General features: G+C 48.0%; 2 protein-coding genes across 2 annotated transcripts; both read right to left on the minus strand.

Annotated features, from left to right (window-relative positions):
- Positions 1-2,663: 2,663 nt before the first annotated feature.
- LOC144901161 (ras-GEF domain-containing family member 1B-B-like) lies at positions 2,664-11,046 on the minus strand. The gene is made up of 13 exons (XM_078794344.1): positions 10,750-11,046; positions 5,678-5,767; positions 5,478-5,597; positions 5,266-5,403; positions 4,502-4,684; positions 4,286-4,348; positions 4,075-4,152; positions 3,869-3,971; positions 3,627-3,706; positions 3,350-3,541; positions 3,064-3,187; positions 2,874-2,912; positions 2,664-2,776 (listed from the first exon to the last, which is right to left on the minus strand). The coding sequence occupies exons 1-13, from the start codon at positions 11,044-11,046 to the stop codon at positions 2,664-2,666; spliced, it is 1,620 nt and encodes a 539-aa protein (XP_078650470.1).
- A 10,685-nt stretch (positions 11,047-21,731) lies between these two features.
- On the minus strand, positions 21,732-24,696 carry LOC144901162 (ras-GEF domain-containing family member 1B-A-like). The gene is made up of 12 exons (XM_078794346.1): positions 24,631-24,696; positions 24,431-24,550; positions 24,199-24,356; positions 23,568-23,628; positions 23,352-23,414; positions 23,141-23,218; positions 22,935-23,037; positions 22,694-22,773; positions 22,418-22,609; positions 22,132-22,255; positions 21,942-21,980; positions 21,732-21,844 (listed from the first exon to the last, which is right to left on the minus strand). The coding sequence occupies exons 1-12, from the start codon at positions 24,694-24,696 to the stop codon at positions 21,732-21,734; spliced, it is 1,197 nt and encodes a 398-aa protein (XP_078650472.1).
- Between the last annotated feature and the right edge of the window lie 276 nt (positions 24,697-24,972).

Below are 24,972 nucleotides of genomic sequence, written 5' to 3' on the forward strand. Positions count from 1 at the left end.
CGTGCAGAGGTGGAAGAGGAACGCCAAACCAGGACAGTGGCCATGCGCCAGCAAGGAGCATGGACTAATTGGGACCAGGCACCGGCACGGAAGATCACCTGGTCAGAACTTTGGAAGTCAGAACCAGCCAGACTCAGGTTCCTGATTCAGGCAGTGTACGATGTGCTCCCAAGTCCATCAAACCTTCATAGCTGGGGGCTAGCAGAAACCCCAGCATGCCCACTGTGCTCGGCACGGGGTTCCCTGGAGCATATCCTGAGCTGCTGCCCGAAAGCCCTGGGAGAGGGGAGATACACATGGCGCCATGACCAGGTGCTGAAGGCAGTAGCAGACACCATCTGCACCGGGATCCAGCAGAGCAAGCACCAGCCCCAGAGTAGGCAGAAGATCACCTTCGTCAGGGCTGGGGAGAAACACCCGGCAGGACATAAAGTCCCGACCGGGCTGCTAGCCACAGCCCGTGACTGGAGGTTGCTTGTGGACCTCGGGAGGCAACTGAAGTTTCCAGAGCACATAGCCAGGACGTCACTGAGGCCAGACCTGGTCTTAACATCAGACGCAACAAAACAAGCGGTGCTGCTGGAACTTACAGTCCCCTGGGAAGACCGGATGGAGGAGGCCCACGAGCGGAAGAAGGCCAAATACCTGGAGCTGGTGGAGTTGTGTAGAGAGAGAGGCTGGAGGGCCCGCTGTGAGCCCGTAGAAGTGGGCTGCAGAGGCTTTCCAGGGCAGTCGTTACATCGAGCACTCAAGCTCCTTGGCATCAGCGAGGCAGCCGAAAAAGCCTCGAGGTGGCTGTGGATCAAGAGGGGAGACGCATGGAGTAGCACGCTGCTTGGACACAAACCGGGGCCTGATCACCCCCGGTTGGGTCGCCTAGGTGAGGGTGTCTGAAGATCAAAGACCCGAAACACCCAATGACCGTAGGTCCTTCACTGAGGATGTGTCCAAGCCGCACCCTTTGAGGTGTTTCATCAATCAGAAAGGAATAAAATGGACCTTTAACCCCCCCGCTGGCTCACATCATGGAGGATCTTGGGAGAGGTTAATCCGGTCTGTGAGGAAAGTCCTAAATTCTACTCTGAACGTGCAAAATCTGGATGAAGAGGGCCTTCACACGGTTCTTTGTGAAGTGGAGTCCATCGTTAACAGCAGGCCGATTACCAAGGCATCTACAGATCCGAATGATCTGGAGGCCTTGACGCCAAATCACCTGTTGCTGCTGAAGACTTTACCATCTTTACCACCAGGAGACTGCCAGGCAGCTGACCTCTACGCTCGCAGGCGATGGAGGCAGGTGCAATACATGTCAGATTTATTCTGGAAAAGGTGGATTAAAGAATACTTACCACAACTGCAGGAGCGTCAGAGATGGTCCAGAGTGAAGCGCAACATTGTCCCTGGAGATATAGTGCTTATTGTGGACAACACAGCACCTCGAAATTCCTGGGTTATGGGAAAAGTTCTTCAAACCTTTCCAGATGGAAGAGGATTAGTGCGGCAGGTGCGGATCAAAACAAAGGGCAGTTGCTTGGATCGCCCAATTACGAAGATCTGCCTACTACAGGAAGCTGAAGACTTGCCACAGAATGATGGCTAAAATCTTTTGATTGAGCCTGATTATTGACTTCACAGACTTTGGATTCAAGAAGAAAGAAGACAGAAGACAATATATGTATTATGGACTCTAAATATGAAGCTTTTAATTGTTACATGTCTCCTATTGATATGAATATGGGTAATTATTATGTGTGAACCTAATAATTAGGGGCTGGAATGTAGGAGCCATGAATGAATTTGGATTGATTCTTTGTAGGTGCATGATAGTTTAAACTTGAATAGTGGTGTTTGTTATTGTTTATGATATTATTTAGATTCGTTGTGATCACGTGGACACGGGAAGTAGGTCAAATGGTTATGGGCGGTGACGTTTCGTTAATAAAGGCACCTGTTCACCTGTGTGGCCAGAGAGAGACAGAGAGAGGGTGAGCAGGGTTGCCGTATTTTTTGTTGACCGCTAATTCATTTAATCTCTGTGATTACTTTGATTATGAGTTTGTGCTCGGTATCATAAGTTGATCTTTAATTTTCTTTAATAAAAGGTTGAACTCATTTTTTGTATCTCGGAGATTTTTTATGTGTGGCGCGTCAGACAAAGGAAAGGCCCGGCTTCAGCCTCTCAGCGACTCTTTTGGATGAAGTCGCTATAGGTGTTATTTAATATTTAGAGGGTTCTAATAATGTTGCATGGCGGACAAATGGTTAGCACCTCACAGCTAGGAGACCCGAGTTCAATTCCACCCTTGGCCATCTCTGTGTGGAGTTTGCATGTTCTCCCCGTGCATGCGTGGGTTTTCTCCGGGTACTCCGGTTTCCTCCCACATTCCAAAAACATGCTAGGTTAATTGGCCACTCCAAATTGTCCATAGGTATGAATGTGAGTGTGAATGGTTGTTTGTCTATATGTGCCCTGTGATTGGTTGGTGACCAGTCCAGGGTGTACCCCGCCTCTCGCCCGAAGACAGCTGGGATAGGCTCCAGCACCCTAGTGAGGATAAGCGGTAGAAAATGAATGAATGAATGAATGATTTCTTATGAGAAAAATCTATTTGGTTAGGATCCGTTTTGGTTTGAGTAAGACCTTTTGGACTGAAACCATGGCCTCAGAGTCTCATCCCCAAAGCATTTAGATGAATAAAATTATCTGCCCCAATGGCTGAGCAGAACAAAAGTGAGTGAGCATCCTGAATGATGCTGGACTGATGGGACAGAGGATCTTCAGAGAAAGAAAGGAATATAAGAATGGTTTTGAATGGTTTATTGTTTTTTCTTTTTTTTTAATTTTTGTGTGAGGAACCCCCAAAAAGATGGACGGCTGTCCTTCACGATGCCTTCAGAGATCAGATGGAGCTCTGCAGAAACAAAACACCACACATAACTTTAACTAATTGTCTCATAAAAAAATAATACATTCATCCCTAATCCACATGCAGTCATTTTTATCCATATAATGTACATGATAAAGTATAAAACAAGACAAGATATAACAGCGGGTTGATTTACCGTCTTCGGTGATGATCGGCATGGTGATGAGAAACTGAAGGATTGTCTCATCTCTGTGGAATGGGCATATGGCCTGACGCCAGAGCAGAAACTGGCTGATCGGCTTTGTAATATCCTCCAGTTTCTGAAAAAAAAGAAAACACATTTGAGTCAAATCTAATCATAGCTACCTACACTTACATACACTATACTCATCCATATTTTATTTATTACATTTGTGTGGTTTATTTGGTTAAAGTACAGATTAATGATGAAAACTGAGGTGTGTGTTTAATTGTGTACCAACCTCGAGGTTGATGTGTCCATTAGGAAGCCTGCTAGCACAGCTTTCATCCAGGAAGAAGATGTCCTTCATGAGAAGACAGAAGAAAGGAATGACAATCTTCTCCTGGGTGCTGTCAGCAGTGTTGGACATCTCAGTGGCGTCATGGAGCGCAGTGCGATAGTTCTTGAAGTTATAGGATGGGTCCATCAGGTTCTGAGACAACCAAGAATAAGGCAATGATAGTGTACTGTGTCCTCCATGATGGTATTTAGTATTTGGTCATGTGATTTTTCCTCACCTCTAAGGTTTTAAACCTGTGAGTGTTGTCTTTATTCCAGGTCTTTTTCAGCTTGGAAATACAGTTCATGTTCATCCCCGCTGAAAGGTAGAATCACAGATTTAGTGACACACACAAAAAGAGTCCATCTGTGCTTTTTTTGTAAGACAACAATACTTCACTATCAGGTCTAGAAAAAGAAAAAAGAAAAACTCAAAAGCTGGAACAAAAGGCAGCAGAGTTCATGGTAAAAAAATACTCACCAATGATGGCCATTAGGGAGTTGAAGTTTCCAATATCCAAACACTGCTGAGCCACATCGATGAAGAACTTGACCACTCCATCTCTGTGTTTCTTCTTGGTCGGCTGCAATGCCAGAACACGAATAAGTCACAGACTCCTAAACAACCCGTATGGAGCGCCATGAAATCTTTACAAGCTGACTAAATGCAAACACCAGTGAACATACCATACAGATCTCAGTAGCCACAAGGGAGCTCAGTCTGTTGAACCACCTCACATAAGCCTCAAGGTTGCTGCCCTGACACTGAAAACATGCACATGAGAGACAAAAAAGACCAACACACAAACACCTGTAAGTCAGTAAGTAGGGAAAATTGGTCATGTAATGTTTTAAGTCGAGACACACACAGACATAATAACTGTCACTGCACATCTACCTGAGGGTTCTTCACTGCAAATGATTGGGTGAACTCCTCCGGCCCGATCAAACTCATCCTGTCCTGGAAGAAAAAGGATCAGCAATAAAAGTGAAATGGTGATGAAGAAAAATATTTCAAAGTTGTATTTGTACACCACAACCACATATTTACTATATGACTAAAGGTGTGGTTAGTGTACAATATCATACTATGGAGTCCCAAGTAAGTGCTTACTATTTCAATGTGTGTGAGCTGCTGGGCGAAGATGATGGGGTCATCGCACATGCTCAGTATGCCGCTTCTTTCCTCCGGTTCCGGTGAGGCAGGATGCTCGGCTAGCATGGAGTTTAGCACAGCGAATGTTGACTTGCGTTTCATAAGACGGTCAGTCGCCTGCTGTATGTCTCGTAGTGAGTACTAGTGACAAAAAGAAAGGGAAAAAATATATCATATGAATAGAAAGTGATGACGAGTGAACTGTGTGTCAGTGCCATTAGCTGACCAAAAGACGCATATGCACCATCTAGTGAACAAAATGAGTTTAGCGCCCTCTAGTGGACAGAACAAAAAGTAGCATCAGTGCAGTCCAATGGAATTGAATGGGGATTTACAGCTCTATAATATAGTATATAATATAGTTAGTGTCATCTAGTGTGGTAATTTTTAACCACTGTGCCGTGGTGCACTAGTGAGGAATTATCACTTTTTTAAATTAACATTTATTAATAATTTTCTGCAAATATTATGTAATTGTCTAGTGTCCGTGGTGTAACGACTGCCCGAGCAATGTAATATTCGTCCGTGTGGGAACACGAAGCTGATTGCATCGTTCCTACAATAGACTAGTGATGCACGTGAGAGGTCGTGGCGACATTTTGTAACATTTTGGGTTCGTGATGTGCCGCAAGATCGCCCCCCCCCCCAAAAAAAAGGTGGCTCAGGAAAGGTGGAGAAACACTGATCTAGTGTTTGATGTACGGAGGAAATGTGACACTAACCTCGTCCACGCCAGCTACATGATGTGTTATATCTCTGAGAGAACGCATCATCCGCTCATCGCTGAAGTCGTGTGGAAAGGCCTCAGTCCACTCAGTCATCAGCTGCACCAGCTTCTTCGCCTCTTCGTAGAGACGTATCTGAAGAAACATCAAATGTAAGCATAAATACCTTGTCAGTTATTACAACTTGTTGTCAGTTGTAATCTACAGACCTGATCTAGCAGGTCATCTCCAGAGCCCTGCTCCAAACACAAGTGGCAAACTCGTGTCATTAGATCATAGGGCTGCAGGAAGAGACGTGAAGTCAACAGGAAGTTGAAGGCGTACGGCTTCTAATGATGTGAAGGACACAGAAGGGGATGGTGAGGACAAGTGAGGCTGACAAGTGCATTGACAGAAAGATGGAACTCACATCAGGGTAGTAATCCATGTGTTGGATCAGCGCCTCAAGAGATGCTGAAACCAAATTGTTTGCCATTTGCCTGTAATTGAACATGTTCACCTGCAAACAAGACAATAAACAACAAAATATTATTTTCATTCTCGAAGTCAACGTGTAAGTAAACAAGTGCAAGTTAGTCGTTATATTTCATATTATAATTAACACGTTACTACACACAAATCACACGTTACCAGCCTGTAAATATTAACAAAACTAACCAACAAAGCAGAACATCTAATATCAGCAAATTGTTTTACGATGTATTTCTTTTAAGCCGTGCGTTTTATTTTTTCCAGCGTACCTGTCCAATGATGCAGCTCAACGTTCCGTTAGCCGTTAGATGAAAATTATTTATGAATTGTTCGTTCGATGTACTTTCCATCCGAATGACGTTATTTTATCTTTATTTTTTCACAATAAATACACAAAACTGTGTTAGAACTGGAACTTTATGCAATTAGACAATTAGAAAATCGCACTTACCATCGCAATGATGCAGTTCAACGACGTTAGAAAGTATCCTGTCGATGTATTTTTTCACAAAAAATCCAGACAAAACAAATCAATCTTCAAGCAGGTTGTTCGTGATGCTGTCAGATCCCTTGGGTGTTTACCCTCCTGATATTTCAAGCACAGTAAACTTGATTTCTGGAGGCCCGATGAACCTGACCAATCAGGGCCAGGTGAAAAGTCTCACGTGGGATCAAGGGGACCAATCGCAGCAGAGTACGTACACTGTTCAGTTGCTGCCATCCATCCATCCATCCATTTCTATACCCTGTAAAAAAAAATTTAAAAAAAAAGGGTGACTATAATTATTTGAATTATTATCTAGTTATCTATCAATCAAATGGTTGTTTGTGTACATGTTTAAACTTTAACATTATCTAATAGCATTATAGAGGAGAAATAACTCATATATTAATGGGAATTTCTTTTACAAATATTTCTACATTAAATAATTCATTAAAACTACAGGCGGCAAAATTTTAATGATAAATTATGAATTGATTTAAAATCACGAACTAAAAAAGAAGTTGGTTTTAAGAAGTGTTACAACAAAATGTAGCAGTTGTCATGCAATGTTATGAATGTCATTGCTAATATTTGATCAATGTAGACATTTACTTGTTCTGATCCCCTTGCCCTGCTGCGATTGGTCCGCTTGGTACAACGTGGTCCCACTTCTGCGCTATGATTGGTCAGGTTTACAGGGCCTCTGGAAGTCAAGTGGCGGGTTGCTTGCTAGCAACGGATAACCTGCTGAAATCACTTTTGTGTGGCTCGTGAGTGACAGAAGTAAAAAAAAATAGACCGTTTTAATTTCTGACGGTTCACCGAACTTAATTCAGCTATATCACTCGAAAGGTCGGTGTGATTTGAAAAATTGTTCTGTTAAATAACGTCCCAGTTTTAACTTCCGATACAGTTTTACATATTTGTCGTTAAGTGTACTTAACGTCGCTCAGGTGGAAAGTGCATCGAACGAACGGCTGTGTAACGGCTAATGGAACGTTAGTGTACTGTAAGAAATAAAACCCCTAAAACGTTGAAATTCTTATTATTAGTAGAAATTTTCTTGATTATGAGCTGAGATTTCATATGTGTTGAATTAGCGTGTGTGTTTATTGTGGGGGTTTTTTGCAGGTGATCATTCCAGTTACGAAGAAATCCCTTGAGGAAATGATCCATCACTTGGATTTCTTCCCTGATGTGAGTTCCAAGCAGTCATTGTTTTGTTTTTTTTATGCACTTGCAATCTCACTTGTCTTCAGCATCCTGTTCTGTGTCCTTCACATCATCAGAGGTCAGACATCTCCAACTTCCTGTTGAGTTCACGCCACTTCTTGCAGCCGTACGAGCTAATGACACCAGTTTGTCACCTGTGCTTGGAGCAGCAGCGCTCTGGAGATCATCTGCTATCAGGTAGGTGGATTATAAACACACACACACACGCATAATATTGCTGAAATGTTGACACTTTTGTGTGCAAACATTTTTAAACACATCTTCACCAATTAAACATTTCACCTTCATGCTAATCTTCGATTGCAAACATTGATTTTTTTGTGCCCAATAGATGGTACTAACATACCTCTTTCTATCCACTAGATGGCACTAACTGCTGTCATTTGGCATACACTACATGACAGCTGCCATGCTGGATTCAATCCACTCGATGGCACATTTATCTCTGTTCGGCCCATTAGACTGCACTGATACTTTTTATTTTGAGAAGGTACTGACATGCCTCTCCACTGTTGGACAGGCATGTCATTATCACACAATTTCTGTCCACTAGATGGCACTAACACGTCTCATTTGGTCCACTACATGGTGCAGATGCTTCTTTTGGTCAGCTAATGGCACTGAAAAAGTCCCTTTCTATTCATATGATATATTTCTTCCCTTCCTTTTTGTCACTAGTACTCATTGCGAGACATACAGGAGATGCCCCACCGTTTTATGAAATGCCAGTCAACACTCATCCAATATGAAAAGGAATTCACTGGATTTTCTACGCTGAAAAAGTCCTGGAATATAAAGACAGGAGAAGATTGTCATTCCTTTCTTCTGTCTTCCCATGAAAGACATCTTCTTCCTGGATGAAAGCTGTGCTAGCAGGCTTCCAAATGGACACATTAACCTTGAGGTTGGTCCACAATTAAACACACACACACATTGACTTAGTGACACATTAAGAAATAAATGAGTAATCACAATGCTATGATGTAACAATGCCACCTTGTGGATGTGTATAGCACACAATTGCTTGTGTACAGTTGTCCCTCATTTATAACGTAGAATTGGTTCCAGACCAACAATAAATTAATTTCTATGATAATGTTAATAAATGGATAGACTGTCACGGCTGTGCATGTCTTTGTTGCGGTGCGACCCCAGGATGCAGAGAGCAGGACCAAATAGCAGGTAAATAATATTTATTTTTGCTATAATAGCAGCGGAAGAAAACACAACTCAACTTGCTGACGGACAAATGATAATAATCCCACACCGGGAGAGGCACACACCTGAACTAAATAGCCAAATACAAATTAGGGACAGGTGTGGATGAGAGAGGCAACCAAGGAAGACAGGAAGTGAAATACAAAATAAGAGTCCACAAAAGGGAAACCATAGCCCAGACAGAGAACATAAACAACTGTCACACACAAACCCGCACAGGGCGTGACAGTACACCCCCCTCAAGGACGGATCCCAGACGTCCGAAACAGTTCAGAGGGAAGGGTGGTGGGGGGACCGGAGGTGGGTCGCCGACGGGACCCTTCAGGGGGCCGGCCGGGGTGGCAGGCCCGGCGGAGCCAGCAAGACCCCTCCACGTGATGGAGGGAATGGTTGGGTCGGTAAACACCCTCCGGGGGGCGCCCTCGACCAAACGCAAGGTAGGTGTCCTCAGGGGGGCGCCCTGGGTGCAAAACCAGGGCTCCGGCCGAAAGTCTAGAGGCCGTCCGGCCCCGACGCGGAGACGGCAAAGAAGCAGGCATCCGATCCCGACGCGAAGAAGCAGGCGTCCGATCCCGACGCGAAAAAGCAGGCGTCCGATCCCGACGCGAAAAAGCAGGCGTCCGATCCCGACGCGAAAAAGCAGGCGTCCGATCCCGACGCAAAAAAGCAGGCGTCCGATCCCGACGCAAAAAAGCAGGCGTCCGATCCCGACGCGAAAAAGCAGGCGTCCGATCCCGACGCGAAGAAGCAGGCGTCCGATCCCGACGCGAAGAAGCAGGCGTCCGATCCCGACGCGAAGAAGCAGGCGTCCGATCCCGACGCGAAGAAGCAGGCGTCCGATCCCGACGCGAAGAAGCAGGCGTCCGATCCCGACGCGAAGAAGCAGGCGTCCGATCCCGACGCGAAGAAGCAGGCGTCCGATCCCGACGCGAAGAAGCAGGCGTCCGATCCCGACGCGAAGAAGCAGGCGTCCGATCCTGACGCGGCGACGGCAAAGCAGCAGGCGTCCGACCCTGACGCGGCGACGGCAAAGCAGCAGGCGTCCGACCCTGACGCGGCGACGGCGAAGCAGCAGGCGTCGTCCCTGCCAGAGCCTGTCCATCTGCTCCAGCAAGCCCTGCTGCTCGTCCTGCAGGTGGAGAGGGCTGTGCCTCCTCACTCCCCCAGCCGGTGGCGCCATCCTCCCCTTCCATCGGCGGGCTGGGCTGTGCTTCCACCGTAGCCCAGCAGGTGGTACTAGCCCCCCCTCTCGAAGGCGGATCCCAGACGCCGTAATCCGAGGGGGCCGAACCCAGGGCAGGGAGGAGGGAGGCTTGGAGGAGGGTCACTGGCTCCTCCAGGTCAGCAGTCCCGGCCACAGCCACTTGTTTGGTCCTGAAGCTGCGCGGCTTGGGCATGGGCGGGATCAGGGACGCCACGCAGCTTGGCATGGGAGCCGGGTCTTGAGAACCCCTCGGGCTGCGCGGCTTGGGCATGGGCGCCAGGTCTTGGGGACACCTGGGACTGCGTGGCTTAGGAACTGGAGGAATCCAAGAGGCCACGCAGCTTGGCACGGGAGCCGGGTCTTGGAAACCCCTGGGGCTGTGTGGCTTGGGAACTGGCAGAATCTGTGAGGCCACGCAGCTTGGCACGGGAGCCGGGTCTTGGAACCCCCTGGGGCTGCGTGGCTTGGGAACTGGAGGAATCTGTGAAGCCACGCAGCTTGGCACGGGAGCCGGGTCTAGCGAACATCTGGGGCTGCGTGGCTTGGGAACTGGAGGAAACTGTGAGGCCACGCAGCTTGGCACGGGAGCCGGGTCTTGGGGACACCTGGGGCTGCGTGGCTTGGGAACTGGAGGAATCCGGGGAGCCTCGCCACTTGCCACGGGAGCCGTCAGGGAACGCCCGACGGGCTGTGACTCGGCAACAGCGAGAGGGTAGTGCTGTGCAGTGGCGTGACATGGCGAGGCGGAAGAGGGCGGCCACACCTCTTGGCGACGTGCCGTGCGTCGGCGCCGCCGCCGCGTCGGAGGGTGTGCAGCGGGTACCGGGAACACCGACGCCATGGGCACTAGGGTGCCGTCTGGCCCCCACACCATGGTATCCAGTTCCTCCGGCGTGTACCTGGCACATTCCTGCTCCATCGCCTCGAAGAACTGTCGGGTCCACTCGTCGAGCTCCGCGAGATCGTCATCGGGTTCGTCGAGGCCGGCCGGGCGTGAGGGCTGGTCCACCTTAGCTCGGCGCGGAGCGGAGAACGAGCGTGGCGTCGCTCTTTGGCGCCGCGGCTTGCGTCGGCGTCGCGGAGGGTGTGGAGTGTCCTCGGCGGGTCCGGGATACAGCCACGCCGTTGAGACATACGTGTTGTCCGGACCGCACACCAAGTCCTCCATCTCCCATGGCGGTATCGCCATCTCCTCGTCCTCCATGGCCTTGAGGAGCTGCCAGGTCCAGTAATCGCTCTCCGCGGGGTCGTCGTCAAATGGTGGGATTATTCTGTCACGGCTGTGCATGTCTTTGTTGCGGTGCGACCCCAGGATGCAGAGAGCAGGACCAAATAGCAGGTAAATAATATTTATTTTTGCTATAATAGCAGCGGAAGAAAACACAACTCAACTTGCTGACGGACAAATGATAATAATCCCACACCGGGAGAGGCACACACCTGAACTAAATAGCCAAATACAAATTAGGGACAGGTGTGGATGAGAGAGGCAACCAAGGAAGACAGGAAGTGAAATACAAAATAAGAGTCCACAAAAGGGAAACCATAGCCCAGACAGAGAACATAAACAACTGTCACACACAAACCCGCACAGGGCGTGACATAGACCATAGAAAAACATGTTTATGACTTTCTAAATATGTTATTTAAACATCATTGGAGACCCGTTGACATGAAATAACACCTCAATAGTCACCTAACCAGTTAGCCTTGAATTTATTTGTTCTTAACTTAACTTCATGCAGAGTTAAAGGGGACCTATTATGCTTGGCCCTTTGTATTGTATAGAGTGATGAAAAATTATTATAAAATATTGAAAACTTCATTTAAGCTGTCTATTGTCTTGTATTTGGGTGAACCATGTAAACATGTATTATAGTTAATATTTTAAGGTATGAACATTTGTATGAATCAGTTGTCTGTACATTTAATCAAAATTGGATCAACCCAATCAATATGATGATATGCTAAGAAGTTCTCTATGTATTTATATATAAATATAAGTAGTATGGACTTTCGCCAAGGCTGCCCTTTGTCACCGATTCTGTTCACAATTTTCATGGACAGAATTTCTAGGCGCAGCCAAGGTGTTGAAGGAGTCTAGTTCGTGGGCCTTAGAATCTCATCTCTGCTATTTGCAGATGATGTGGTTCTTATGGCTTCTTCGGGCTGCGACCTTCAGCGTTTACTGGGACGGTTTGCATCTGAGTGTGAAGCTTCTGGGATGAGACTCGGTACCTCCAAATCAGAGGCCATGGTTCTCAGTCGGAAAAGGGTGGAGTGCTCCCTCCGGGTTGGGAATGAGGTCCTTCCCCAGGTGGAGGAGTTTAAGTATCTCGGGGTCTGGGTGGTGTGTGAGGATGTGGAGCATGCTCCTCGGAGTGGGGCCTGCTGGGGGGGCGGTGCTCCTCCGGGCGTTTGGGTGTCTGCTGCCACTGGTCCTATGCTCTGCTGCATCGCTGTCCCTGTCTTTGCCCATCCCCAGTCTTGCCTTATGGCTCGTCGAGGATGGTTCTCCGGTACGTGGGTGGAGCGCTGCTGGTTCTGAGGGGGGGGTTGGCCCTCCCGGTGGATGGTGGGGTCCGTCGGTGGCCTTGCGTTGGTCTTTACTCCTCGGCTCTGGTGCTTGGCCTCCCCATGACTTGGAGCTATGGCTCTCCCTCACGGGGGTGAGCTGCCCGGCGGGTGTCGGACGGCGCGGTGGAGCGCCTCACCACTCGCCTGCTCGCCCCCTCCGCTTGCTCATGTGCGGGCCTCCTCCCCTCACCCGCTCCTTTGTCTGCCACACTGCCGTAGCCCTGATGCCGTGGTCGAGGGGAGTCTGGGGGTACTATGCCTTGGCGGTCCGTACCTCCCTGGGCTCGGGGCCTGGTTGTGGGTCTGGGACCCCGCCCTGTGATGCCCCGGACACCCCACCCGGGGACGTCCACAGTGTGTGCTTGCGTGTGTGTGTATTGAGTGGATGGGGTGTGCGCGTGTGTCTGAGATTATTTTATGTATTTATTGTTTTAAATACTTAGATAAATAATGATTAGTTGTCACGGGGTGTCAAGGGTTGGGCCCCAGATGCAGAGGTAGGCCAACAGGAGTTGCAGTAAATGTCCTTTAATAGGCAAAGTCCAAGAAACAAACTGCCCAGGGGGCAACACAAGGTGGTGGCGAGGAAAGACACGATGAAAAAAACAAAAATCTCGCCACAGAGTACAGCTAACATAAACTACTAAACAGAACAACAGGAGGCTGGCTGGACGGCTAGGGAGTGCTGGGTAGACCGAAGCACCAGTAGGTAAGCAGGAAACGATACGAGGAACCAGCGACTCCCGCTGCAAGCGGCGGCCTTAAATGGGCAGTAGATTAGATGGGCTTCAGGTGTGCCCAGTCCTCCCGCCTCCAGCCCGCTCCAGGACATCTGGAAAACATGGAGAAGCAGACCAGGAGAAGGCAGGAACAGAACTGTGACAGTACCCCTCCCTCTAAAGGTCGCCACCTGGCGGCTTACCTGGCTTCTCAGGAAAACATCTATAGAAATCAGAAAGGAGGGTGGGGTCAAGGATGAGGGAGCGGGAAATCCAGGAACGTTCCTCCGGCCCGTACCCCTCCCAGTCCACCAAATACTGGAAACCCCTGCCCCTTCTTCTCACGTCTAAAATGGCCTTGACTGTAAAAGCGGGGTGGCCATCGACCAGTCTGGGCGGAGGGGGAGGCACCTCCGGGGGGCTGAGGGTACTGGAGGCAACTGGCTTGAGGAGGGAGACGTGGAAGGCTGGGTGTATCCGGAGAGATTCAGGGAGGCAGAGCTGCACAGAGGAAGGGCTAAAGACACGTACTACTGGATATGGGCCGATGTACCTGGGTTGGAGCTTCTTTGAGTCCGTGTGGAGCGGTAGGTCCCGAGACGAGAGCCACACCCTCTGTCCAATCTTGTACTCTGGGGCGGCCAAACGGTGGCGGTTGGCCAACCGCTGGTTCCGCTCGGAGGTGCGGCCCAGCGCGGCCCGGGTGTTGTGCCATCCCCGGCGAGCACGTCTACGGTGGGCTGCCACTGAGGGGACAGCAGACTCTGACTCCAGTGAGGGAAAATTCTGGGGTTGGTATCCGTACGCCACATGGAATGGTGAGAGGCCTGTGGCTGAGCTGATCAGCGAGTTGCGAGCGTATTCAATCCAGGGGAGATTATAGGACCAGGAGGCGGGTTGCTGATGGCAGACGCAACGGATGGCCGCCTCCAGGTCCTGGTTGGCTCTCTCCATTTGGCCGTTGGTCTGGGGGTGGTAACCCGAGGACAGGCTGGGTGAAGCACCAAGGGACTTGCAAAAAGCCTTCCAGACTGCTGACGTGAATTGGGGGCCCCTGTCCGAGACAATGTCCAAGGGGATACCATGCAGTCTGAAGGCATGGTGGACCAACAGGTCGTCGAGTTTGGGGAGGGCGACAAAATGAGCCATCTTTGAGAACCTGTCGACCAGCGTGAGTATGACAGTGTTGCCATTGGATGGAGGGAGGCCAGTGACGAAGTCCAGAGCCACATGGGACCACGGGTGGGAGGGAATGGGTAGTGGTTGCAGCAACCCAGCTGGTGGCTGATGGGAGGACTTGTTCCGAGCACAGATGGGACAGGCTGCCACAAACTCCCATACGTCCGCTCGAAAGGAAGGCCACCAGAACCGCTGTGCCAAGAGGAAGGCGGTGCGCGACGCCCCCGGATGGCATGCCAGCTTGGACTTGTGTGCCCAGCGGAGGACCTCAGGTCGGAGTCCTGGGACGACGAACAGGCGCCCTGGAGAGGGCGTCCGGCTTGCTGTTCTGTGAGCCTGGACGAAAAGTCAGGGTGAAATTGAACCGTGCGAGAAAAGCGCCCACCATGCCTGTTGGGGGTTGAGCCTGTGGGCAGAGCGGAGGTAGGCCAGGTTCTTATGGTCTGTGTGCACGATGAAAGGTGGTTCCGCGCCCTCCAGCCAGTGCCTCCATTCCTGCAGAGCGAGTACAACAGCCAGGAATTCCCTGTTGCCGATGTCATAATTCTGTTCGGCCCCGGTCAGGCGACGAGAGAAGAAGGCGCAGGGGTGCAGTTTCTGGTCGGAGGTGGAGCGCTGGGAGAGGACCGCCCCAACGCCCGTATTAGAAGCGTCAACCTCGACAAAGAATTGGGCAGCAGGGTTGGGGTGAATGAGTACCGGAGCGGAGGTGAATAGACCCTTAAGCCGGTTGAAAGCCGACTCAGCCTCTGGGGTCCAACTAAACGACTCCTTCACCGATGTTAGCCTTGTGAGGGGTCCAGCGACCCGACTAAAATTCCGAATGAATCGCCGGTAGAAATTGGCGAAGCCCAGGAACCGTTGGAGGTGCTTCCTAGTTGTAGGAGCAGGCCAGTCGGCCACAGCCTGGATCTTGGCTGGGTCGGGTTTAATCTTACCACGCTCCACGATAAACCCCAGGAACGCGACTGAGGAGGTGTGAAAGGCACACTTCTCAGCTTTGATGAACAGCCTATTCTCTAGGAGTCTTTGGAGGACCAACTGGACTTGTTGCACGTGTTCAGCGAGGGAGGAGGAGAAGATGAGTATGTCGTCCAGGTAAACGAAGACGAACCGACCCAACATGTCCCGCAGGACAGGATTGTTTATCAAGTTCTGAAAAACGGCCGGGGCATTGGTTAGGCCGAAGGGTATGACCAGGTACTCAAAATGCCCGAGGGGAGTATTGAACGCGGTCTTCCACTCATCCCCCCCTCGTATGCGCACCAGATGGTAAGCGCTACGCAGGTCGAGCTTAGAAAAAAACTTGGCGGAGTGAAGCAGGTTGAAAGCGGAGTCCATAAGCGGCAGAGGGTACTTATTCTTAACCGTAATGTCGTTGAGCGCACGATAGTCTACGCAGGGACGGAGTGATTTATCCTTCTTTTCTATAAAAAAGAACCCAGCGGCTAAGGGTGACGAGGAGGGCCGGATGAGACCAGACGCGAGGGACGAGGAGATATACTGTTCAAGTGCCTCCCTCTCAGGCCGGGAGACATTGTACAGCCGTGATGACGGCAGCACTGCTCCTGGGAGCAGATTAATGGCGCAATCATACGGCCGATGAGGTGGGAGGGATTGGGCTCGATCCTTGCTAAAAACCTCCCGCAAATCGTGGTAGGCGTCAGGAACGGAGGAGAGGTCGATCTTCTCGGGAGGGGCAGAGCAGGAGGACGTGGTACGAGGCCACGCTGATTTGAGGCAGTGTGTGTGGCAGAACACCCTCCAGTTTAAGATGGAGGATTTGACCCAATCGATATGCGGGTTGTGTTTGAGTAACCAGGTAAGCCCTAATACGACCGGAGCGTAGCGTGACGGGAAAACAAAAAAACTCATGGACTCGTGGTGGTTACCGAACACACGTAGTGAGAGAGGTGCGGTCTGGTGAGTAACCGTGGCCAGGTGACCGTGGCCCGTTGAGGGAGTGCACAACTTGTGCCGCAGACAATTTAATAACAGGAATGCCGAGGCGTTTAACAAATGACTCGTCCACAAAACTATCATCAGCTCCAGAGTCAATAAAGGCTGAAATGTCAACGTGTCTGTCGCGCCAGGAGAGCGTACCTGGGAGTTGTAGTCTGCTGACTGCCGGGTCTGCTAGTGACGTCATCCCAGCAGGTTGTTCCACCGTTGCGCCACGAGGAGGCGATGCTTGAGAGTGTGGGCGATCTGGGCAGATCGGGCAGCGAGAGATAGTGTGGCCCGCCTGACCACAGTAAAGGCAGAGCCGCATCCTTCGACGACGGTCCTTCTCGGCCGGGGTGAGGCGACTTCCTCCCAGCTGCATGGGCTCGTCGTATCTTGGTGCAGATGCCGGCTCGACGGCGGGGAGGGGGCCTACTGCCCCCCTCCACCCCACCTTTCTCTTCTTCTTTTCTGTTCTTCTTCTTGCTCAGTCGCTCCAAATGGCATAACAAAAACATCAAATAACGGCAAATAAAAATTCATGGTACAGGGAAGTTGTAGCCAACACCTTTCCTGACACAGAGCAAATCTGTCTAGCATGTAAGGGCATTTAGATCAACAATACTATCTGCCCCAATGGCTGGACGGGGCAAAAAAAAAAACAAAAGTATCTCGGGGTCTTGTTCACGAGTGAGGGAAAGTGGGGGCGTGAGGTCGACAGACGGATCGGCGCAGCCTCGGCAGTAATGCGGTCGCTGTACCGGACCGTCGTGGTGAAAAGAGAGCTGAGCCGGAAGGCAAAGCTCTCAATTTACCGGTCGATCTATGTTCCCACCCTCACCTATGGTCATGAGCTTTGGGTCAAGACCGAAAGAATGAGATTGCGGGTACAGACGGCTGAAATGAGTTTCCTCCGTAGGGTAGCTGGACCCACCCTAAGAGATAGGGTGAGGAGCTCAGCCATCCGGGAGGGGCTCAGAGTAGAGCCGCTTCTCCTTCACATCGAGAGGAGTCAGTTGAGGTGGCTCGGGCATCTAGTCCGGATGCCTCCCGGACGCCTCCCTGGTGAGGTGTTCCGGGCATGCCCAGCCGGGAAAAGGCCCCGGGGCAGACCTAGGACACGTTGGAGGGATTACGTCTCACAGCTGGCCTGGGAATGCCTTGGTGTCCTCCCGGTGGAGCTGGAGGAGGTGGCCGGGGACCGGGAAGTCTGGGCTTCCCTTCGAAGACTGATGCATGTTCAAATGAAATAAAATCATTACCATTACCATTGTCATTACCATTACCATTACAACAGGTTCTTATTGCAGGTTTGAATGATCTCCCAACAGGCACAATCATCCCTAATAAATAATAAGAAAAATAACTTTGCCCACTCAACTCAACTCTGAGTCACTTCCTGTCTGTTTCTCGATGAGGCCCCGTCAGGAAGACGTTTATAGTAACACACATGAGCATGACTACTATGTACTTAAACGGACGAATAACTCTAAATTTTCTACTGTGCTTTACTCTACTTTCCTAGTGTATTTCATTTGTAAGGTCCTCTAATGATGGTAAATGTTATTTAACTTTTTCCCGATGAAAATATTCACTTTATGAATAAAGATATCTACTTTGCAGATATTCATTGATCCCAGTTGGCACAGGAACCAAGTAGCGGCAATGAACGATAGATTATTTATACTTAAAACATCGTGTTTTGCCTTGCCGCCTTATTATTATTATTCCTATTAAAATTACGGTGGAACCTTGGTTAGCATCATTAATTTGTTCCAAAAGGTCTTACTCTAACCAAAACAAATGCTAACCAAATAGTTTCATAACAAATCATTCATTCATTCATTCATTTTCTACCGCTTATCCTCACCAGGGTGGCGGGGGTGCTGGAGCCTATCCCAGCTGTACACCCTGGACTGGTCGCCAGCCAATCACAGGGCACATATAGTCAAACAACCATTCACACTCACATTCATACCTATGGACAATTTGGAGTCGCCAATTAACCTAGCATGTTTTTGGAATGTGGGAGGAAACCGGAGTACCCGGAGAAAACCCACGCATGCACGGGGAGAACATGCATGCAAACTCCACATACAGATGCCTGAGGGTGATATCGAACTTGGGTCTCCTAGCTGCAAGGCCTGTGCGCTCACCACTCCTGCGCTGTGCGGCCCACATTTTCATTCATTCATTCATTTTCTACCGCTTATCCTCACAAGGGTCGCGGGGGTGCTGGAGCCTATCCCAGCTGTCTTTGGGCGAGAGGCGGGGTACACCCTGGACTGGTCACCAGCCAATCACAGGGCACATATAAACAAACAACCATTCACACTCACATTCATACCTATAGACAATTTGGAGTCGCCAGTTAACCTAGCATGTTTTTGGAATGTGGGAGGAAACCGGAGTACCCGGAGAAAACCCACGCATGCACGGGGAGAACATGCAAACTCCACATACAGATGCCCGAGGGTGATATCAAACTCAGGTTTCCTAGCTGCAAGGTCTGTGCGCTAACCACCCCCCCGCTGTGCAGCCCTCATATAAAACTAGAATTGCAAAACTATAAAAACATCTTTTTTTATTGTTGTTCAAATGTATTAACCGGGGGGAATGTTAACTGAGGTTCCACTATCATTATTTTGTCCTCATGCCACTCCTGCCTTGTTTTGTTTGTTGCCTTCAAACTCCTTGCATCACCGTTAGTGATTTATCCAGTTCTTTCACTACCACACATACTGACATTCATTCCTTAAAATGCATGTTTTGGGCTGTGGAAGGTTACCATAGTAGGAAGAATAATAAACTCCATATGTATGTATCACTATTATATGAATTAAATGTACTTACTTTGTTGGAAATGCTGCCAGGTGTCTTAGTGGTGTCTGATATCTGCAGTCAGATGTTTCTGTGACAGATCAAAACCTGTTTGTGGTACAGTAAAGTCTCGTTATATCGATATCGGTTATATCGAAGTACTGCTTATTACGATACTATTTTCATTTCCCGGCAAATTTCTAGTCTTTTATGTTATAATTAGTTCCGTTAGTACGATACCCAGTCATTATGATAATCCGGTTACTACGATGCCCTTTTCATCTCCCGCCAGCCAATTTGGTCTGCTTATATCGATACAAAAGCAGCTTAAATCAATCTTTGCTTAAGGATTTCAATACCAAAAAAGAACACGGCGAACGGCTGCTTCCAGTCAACTTTATTTTTCACACTTCCACCACCAGAGCGCAGCACACACACCGATTCCCGCACTTCCTGGTTCACAGGTCATGCTCAACCCGCCCCACATAGCTGGCCAAACACATGCCTGCAACAGAAGAACCAACTGACATAGCATACACACCTATTCCAACGAAGACACAAGCGTACAAATACATGTATTTAATTGTGTTGTATTCAGATATCTTTTTATCGCTTGCAATAATCACTTTTTTTCATATGTACATGCTGGCGTTCGTGGTTTCTCTCGTGTAAGTAAGTAAGTAAGTAAGTTTTATTTATATAGCACCTTTCTCAGACAGAAGTCACAAAGTGCTTCACAAAAGGCAAAACACAGGGTTAAAATACACATAAAAAATACAATAAAACAATGTACAATAAAAATAGACATAAAACAGTACATAAAAACAGTATACAATAAAATAGACATAAATATATGATGGCGAGGAAGGCTACCCCCACCCCGATGAACAGGCACTCAAGTTTGATACTGCTGCTGTGTGGAGAGTCCTGAGGAAGGTCAACGTGCGGAAAGCTGCAGGCCCAGACGCCATTCCAGGACGGGTGATCAAGGAATGTGCAGACCAGCTGGCCCACGTGCTCACAGACATCTTCAACACCTCACTGGCCCAAGCTGTAGTCCCCCCGTGTTTCAAGACCGCCACAATAATTCCAGTGCCCAAGAAACCATCTATTACATGTCTGAACGACTTTGGACCCGTTGCACTCACATCAACCATTATGAAATGTTTCGAGAGGGTGGTTAAGGACCATATCACCTCCATACTCCCCCCATCACTCGACCCCTTCCAATTCGCGTACCAGCCAAACCGCTCCACTGAAGACGCCATCTCCACTGCTCTCCACCTGAGCCTGGAGCACCTGGAGAAGAAAAACACCCATGTACGGATGCTGTTCCTAGACTTCAGCTCAGCATTCAACACGATCATCCCCCAGGACCTGGTACGCAAGTTGGAGCCACTGGGCCTCAAGACCTCCCTGTGCAACTGGCTGCTTGACTTCCTCACAGATAGAACCCAGTATGTCAGAGTGGGCAACAACACATCCAGTGTCATCTCCCTGAACACCGGCTCACCCCAGGGATGTGTTCTGAGCCCCCTGTTGTTTACCCTAATGACCCATGACTGTCGCCCCAAGTACAGCAGCAACCATATCCTGAAGTACGCGGACGACACAACAGTTGTGGGCCTCATTCAGGACAACAACGAACTGGCTTACAGGGAGGAAGTGCGACACCTTGTGGATTGGTGCAAGGCGAACAACCTGATCCTGAATGTTGACAAAACAAAGGAGATCATCGTCGACTTCAGGAGATCCAGACCCAGCCACACTCCACTCAGCATCAACGGCACAGCCGTAGAAGTTGTGAACACAACCAAGTACTTGGGGGTGCATATCACGGACAACCTCGGCTGGTCACTCCACACCTCCGCTCTGGCGAAGAAGGCACAGCAGCGACTGCACTTCCTGCGACGGATGAGAAGAGCCTCCCGCTCCCCTCCTATCCTTACCACCTTCTACAGAGGGACCATCGAGAGCCTGCTGACCAACTGCATCTCCGTCTGGTCTGGGAGCTGCAAGGCCTCGGACTGGACGTTACTGCAGAGAATGGTGAGGACAGCGGAGAAGATCATCGGGACCCAGCTCCCCCCCATTAAGGACATAGCAAACAGCCGGTGTGTATCTAGAGCCCATCGGATCTGCTCTGACCCCACACACCCCCAGCATGGACTGTTCTCTCGCCTGGCATCGGGGAGAAGGCTCTGCAGCATCCGCTGTAGGACGACCAGGTTCAGAGACAGCTACTTCCCCCTGGCCATCAGACTGCTCAATGCCAAATAAGCCCCTCTACCTTTACTTACATTATTATTATTTATTTAAATTATTTAAATTATTTGGGCAATTTACTGTTCACGCTGCACTTTACATTATGTTGTTCATATTTGGTGTCTATTCTATCTATTTATTCTCCACATTATTATTATTATTATTATTTATTATTACTTATCTTCTTTTGTGTCTGTTATTATATGGGAGCCAGGCAACGACATTTCGTTGGCAATTTCACTACTGTGTTTTTGTGCAATGACAATAAAGGGAGTCTATCTATCTATCTATCTATTTGGTTAGCATCCGTTTTGGTTTGAGTAAGACCTTTTGGACTGAAACCATGGCCTCAGAGTCTCATCCCCAAAGCATTTAGATGAATAAAATTATCTGCCCCAATGGCTGAACAGAACAAAAGTGAGTGAGCATCCTGAATGATGCTGGACTGATGGGACAGAGGATCTTCAGAGAAAGAAAGGAATATAAGAATGGTTTTGAATGGTTTATTGTTTTTTCTTTTTTTTTAATTTTTGTGTGAGGAACCCCCAAAAGGATGGACGGCTGTCCTTCACGATGCCTTCAGAGATCAGATGGAGCTCTGCAGAAACAAAACACCACACATAACTTTAACTAATTGTCTCATAAAAAAATAATACATTCATCCCTAATCCACATGCCGTCATTTTTATCCATATAATGTACATGATAAAGTATAAAACAAGACAAGATATAACAGCGGGTTGGTTTACTGTCTTCGGTGATGATCGGCATGGTGATGAGAAACTGAAGGATTGTCTCATCTCTGTGGAATGGGCATATGGCCTGACGCCAGAGCAGAAACTGGCTGATCGGCTTTGTAATATCCTCCAGTTTCTGAAAAAAAAGAAAACACATTTGAGTCAAATCTAATCATAGCTACCTACACTTACATACACTATACTCATCCATATTTTATTTATTACATTTGTGTGGTTTATTTGGTTAAAGTACAGATTAATGATGAAAACTGAGGTGTGTGTTTAATTGTGTACCAACCTCGAGGTTGATGTGTCCATTAGGAAGCCTGCTAGCACAGCTTTCATCCAGGAAGAAGATGTCCTTCATGAGAAGACAGAAGAAAGGAATGACAATCTTCTCCTGGGTGCTGTCAGCAGTGTTGGACATCTCAGTGGCGTCATGGAGCGCAGTGCGATAGTTCTTGAAGTTATAGGATGGGTCCATCAGGTTCTGAGACAACCAAGAATAAGGCAATGATAGTGTACTGTGTCCTCCATGATGGTATTTAGTATTTGGTCATGTGATTTTTCTCACCTCTAAGGTTTTAAACCTGTGAGTGTTGTCTTTATTCCAGGTCTTTTTCAGCTTGGAAATACAGTTCATGTTCATCCCCGCTGAAAGGTAGAATCACAGATTTAGTGACACACACAAAAAGAGTCCATCTGTGCTTTTTTGTAAGACAACAATACTTCACTATCAGGTCTAGAAAAAGAAAAAAGAAAAACTCAAAAGCTGGAACAAAAGGCAGCAGAGTTCATGGTAAAAAAATACTCACCAATGATGGCCATTAGGGAGTTGAAGTTTCCAATATCCAAACACTGCTCAGCCACATCGATGAAGAACTTGACCACTCCATCTCTGTGTTTCTTCTTGGTCGGCTGCAATGCCAGAACACGAATAAGTCACAGACTCCTAAACAACCCGTATGGAGCGCCATGAAATCTTTACAAGCTGACTAAATGCAAACACCAGTGAACATACCATACAGATCTCAGTAGCCACAAGGGAGCTCAGTCTGTTGAACCACCTCACATAAGCCTCAAGGTTGCTGCCCTGACACTGAAAACATGCACATGAGAGACAAAAAAGACCAACACACAAACACCTGTAAGTCAGTAAGTAGGGAAAATTGGTCATGTAATGTTTTAAGTCCAGACACACACAGACATAATAACTGTCACTGCACATCTACCTGAGGGTTCTTCACTGCAAATGATTGGGTGAACTCCTCCGGCCCGATCAAACTCATCCTGTCCTGGAAGAAAAAGAATCAGCAATAAAAGTGAAATGGTGATGAAGAAAAATCTTCAAAAGTTGTATTTGTACACCACAACCACATATTTACTATATGACTAAAGGTGTGGTTAGTGTACAATATCATACTATGGAGTCCCAAGTAAGTGCTTACTATTTCAATGTGTGTGAGCTGCTGGGCGGTCAGTCGCCTGCTGTATGTCTCGTAGTGAGTACTAGTGACAAAAAGAAAGGGAAAAAATATATCATATGAATAGAAAGTGATGACGAGTGAACTGTGTGTCAGTGCCATTAGCTGACCAAAAGACGCATATGCACCATCTAGTGAACAAAATGAGTTTAGCGCTCTCTAGTGGACAGAACAAAAAGTAGCATCAGTGCAGTCCAATGGAATTGAATGGGGATTTACAGCTCTATAATATAGTATATAATATAGTTAGTGTCATCTAGTGTGGTAATTTTCAACCACTGTGCCGTGGTGCACTAGTGAGGAATTATCACTTTTTTTAATGAAATTAACATTTATTAATAATTTTCTGCAAATATTATGTAATTGTCTAGTGTCCGTGGTGTAACGACTGCCCGAGCAATGTAATATTCGTCCGTGTGGGAACACGAAGCAGATTGCATCGTTCCTACAATAGACTAGTGATGCACGTGAGAGGTCATGGCGACATTTTGTAACATTTTCGGTTAGTGATGTGCCCCAAGACCCCCCCCCCCCCCCCCAAAAAAAAAGGTGGCTCAGGAAAGGTGGAGAAACACTGATCTAGTGTTTGATGTACGGAGGAAATGTGACACTAACCTCGTCCACGCCAGCTACATGATGTGTTATATCTCTGAGAGAACGCATCATCCGCTCATCGCTGAAGTCGTGTGGAAAGGCCTCAGTCCACTCAGTCATCAGCTGCACCAGCTTCTTCGCCTCTTCGTAGAGACGTATCTGAAGAAACATCAAATGTAAGCATAAATACCTTGTCAGTTATTACAACTTGTTGTCAGTTGTAATCTACAGACCTGATCTAGCAGGTCATCTCCAGAGCCCTGCTCCAAACACAAGTGGCAAACTCGTGTCATTAGATCATAGGGCTGCAGGAAGAGACGTGAAGTCAACAGGAAGTTGAAGGCGTACGGCTTCTAATGATGTGAAGGACACAGAAGGGGATGGTGAGGACAAGTGAGGCTGACAAGTGCATTGACAGAAAGATGGAACTCACATCAGGGTAGTAATCCATGTGTTGGATCAGCGCCTCAAGAGATGCTGAAACCAAATTGTTTGCCATTTGCCTGTAATTGAACATGTTCACCTGCAAACAAGACAATAAACAACAAAATATTATTTTCATTCTCGAAGTCAACGTGTAAGTAAACAAGTGCAAGTTAGTCGTTATATTTCATATTATAATTAACACGTTACTACACACAAATCACACGTTACCAGCCTGTAAAAATTAACAAAACTAACCAACAAAGCAGAACATCTAATATCAGCAAATTGTTTTACGATGTATTTCTTTTAAGCCGTGCGTTTTATTTTTTCCAGCGTACCTGTCCAATGA

Source organism: Doryrhamphus excisus, linkage group LG10, assembly GCF_037039965.1.
Source record: "Doryrhamphus excisus strain RoL-2023G ecotype Guam linkage group LG10, RoL_Dexc_Guam_v1.1, whole genome shotgun sequence".
In the NCBI taxonomy this organism is placed as follows: Eukaryota; Metazoa; Chordata; class Actinopteri; order Syngnathiformes; family Syngnathidae; genus Doryrhamphus; species Doryrhamphus excisus.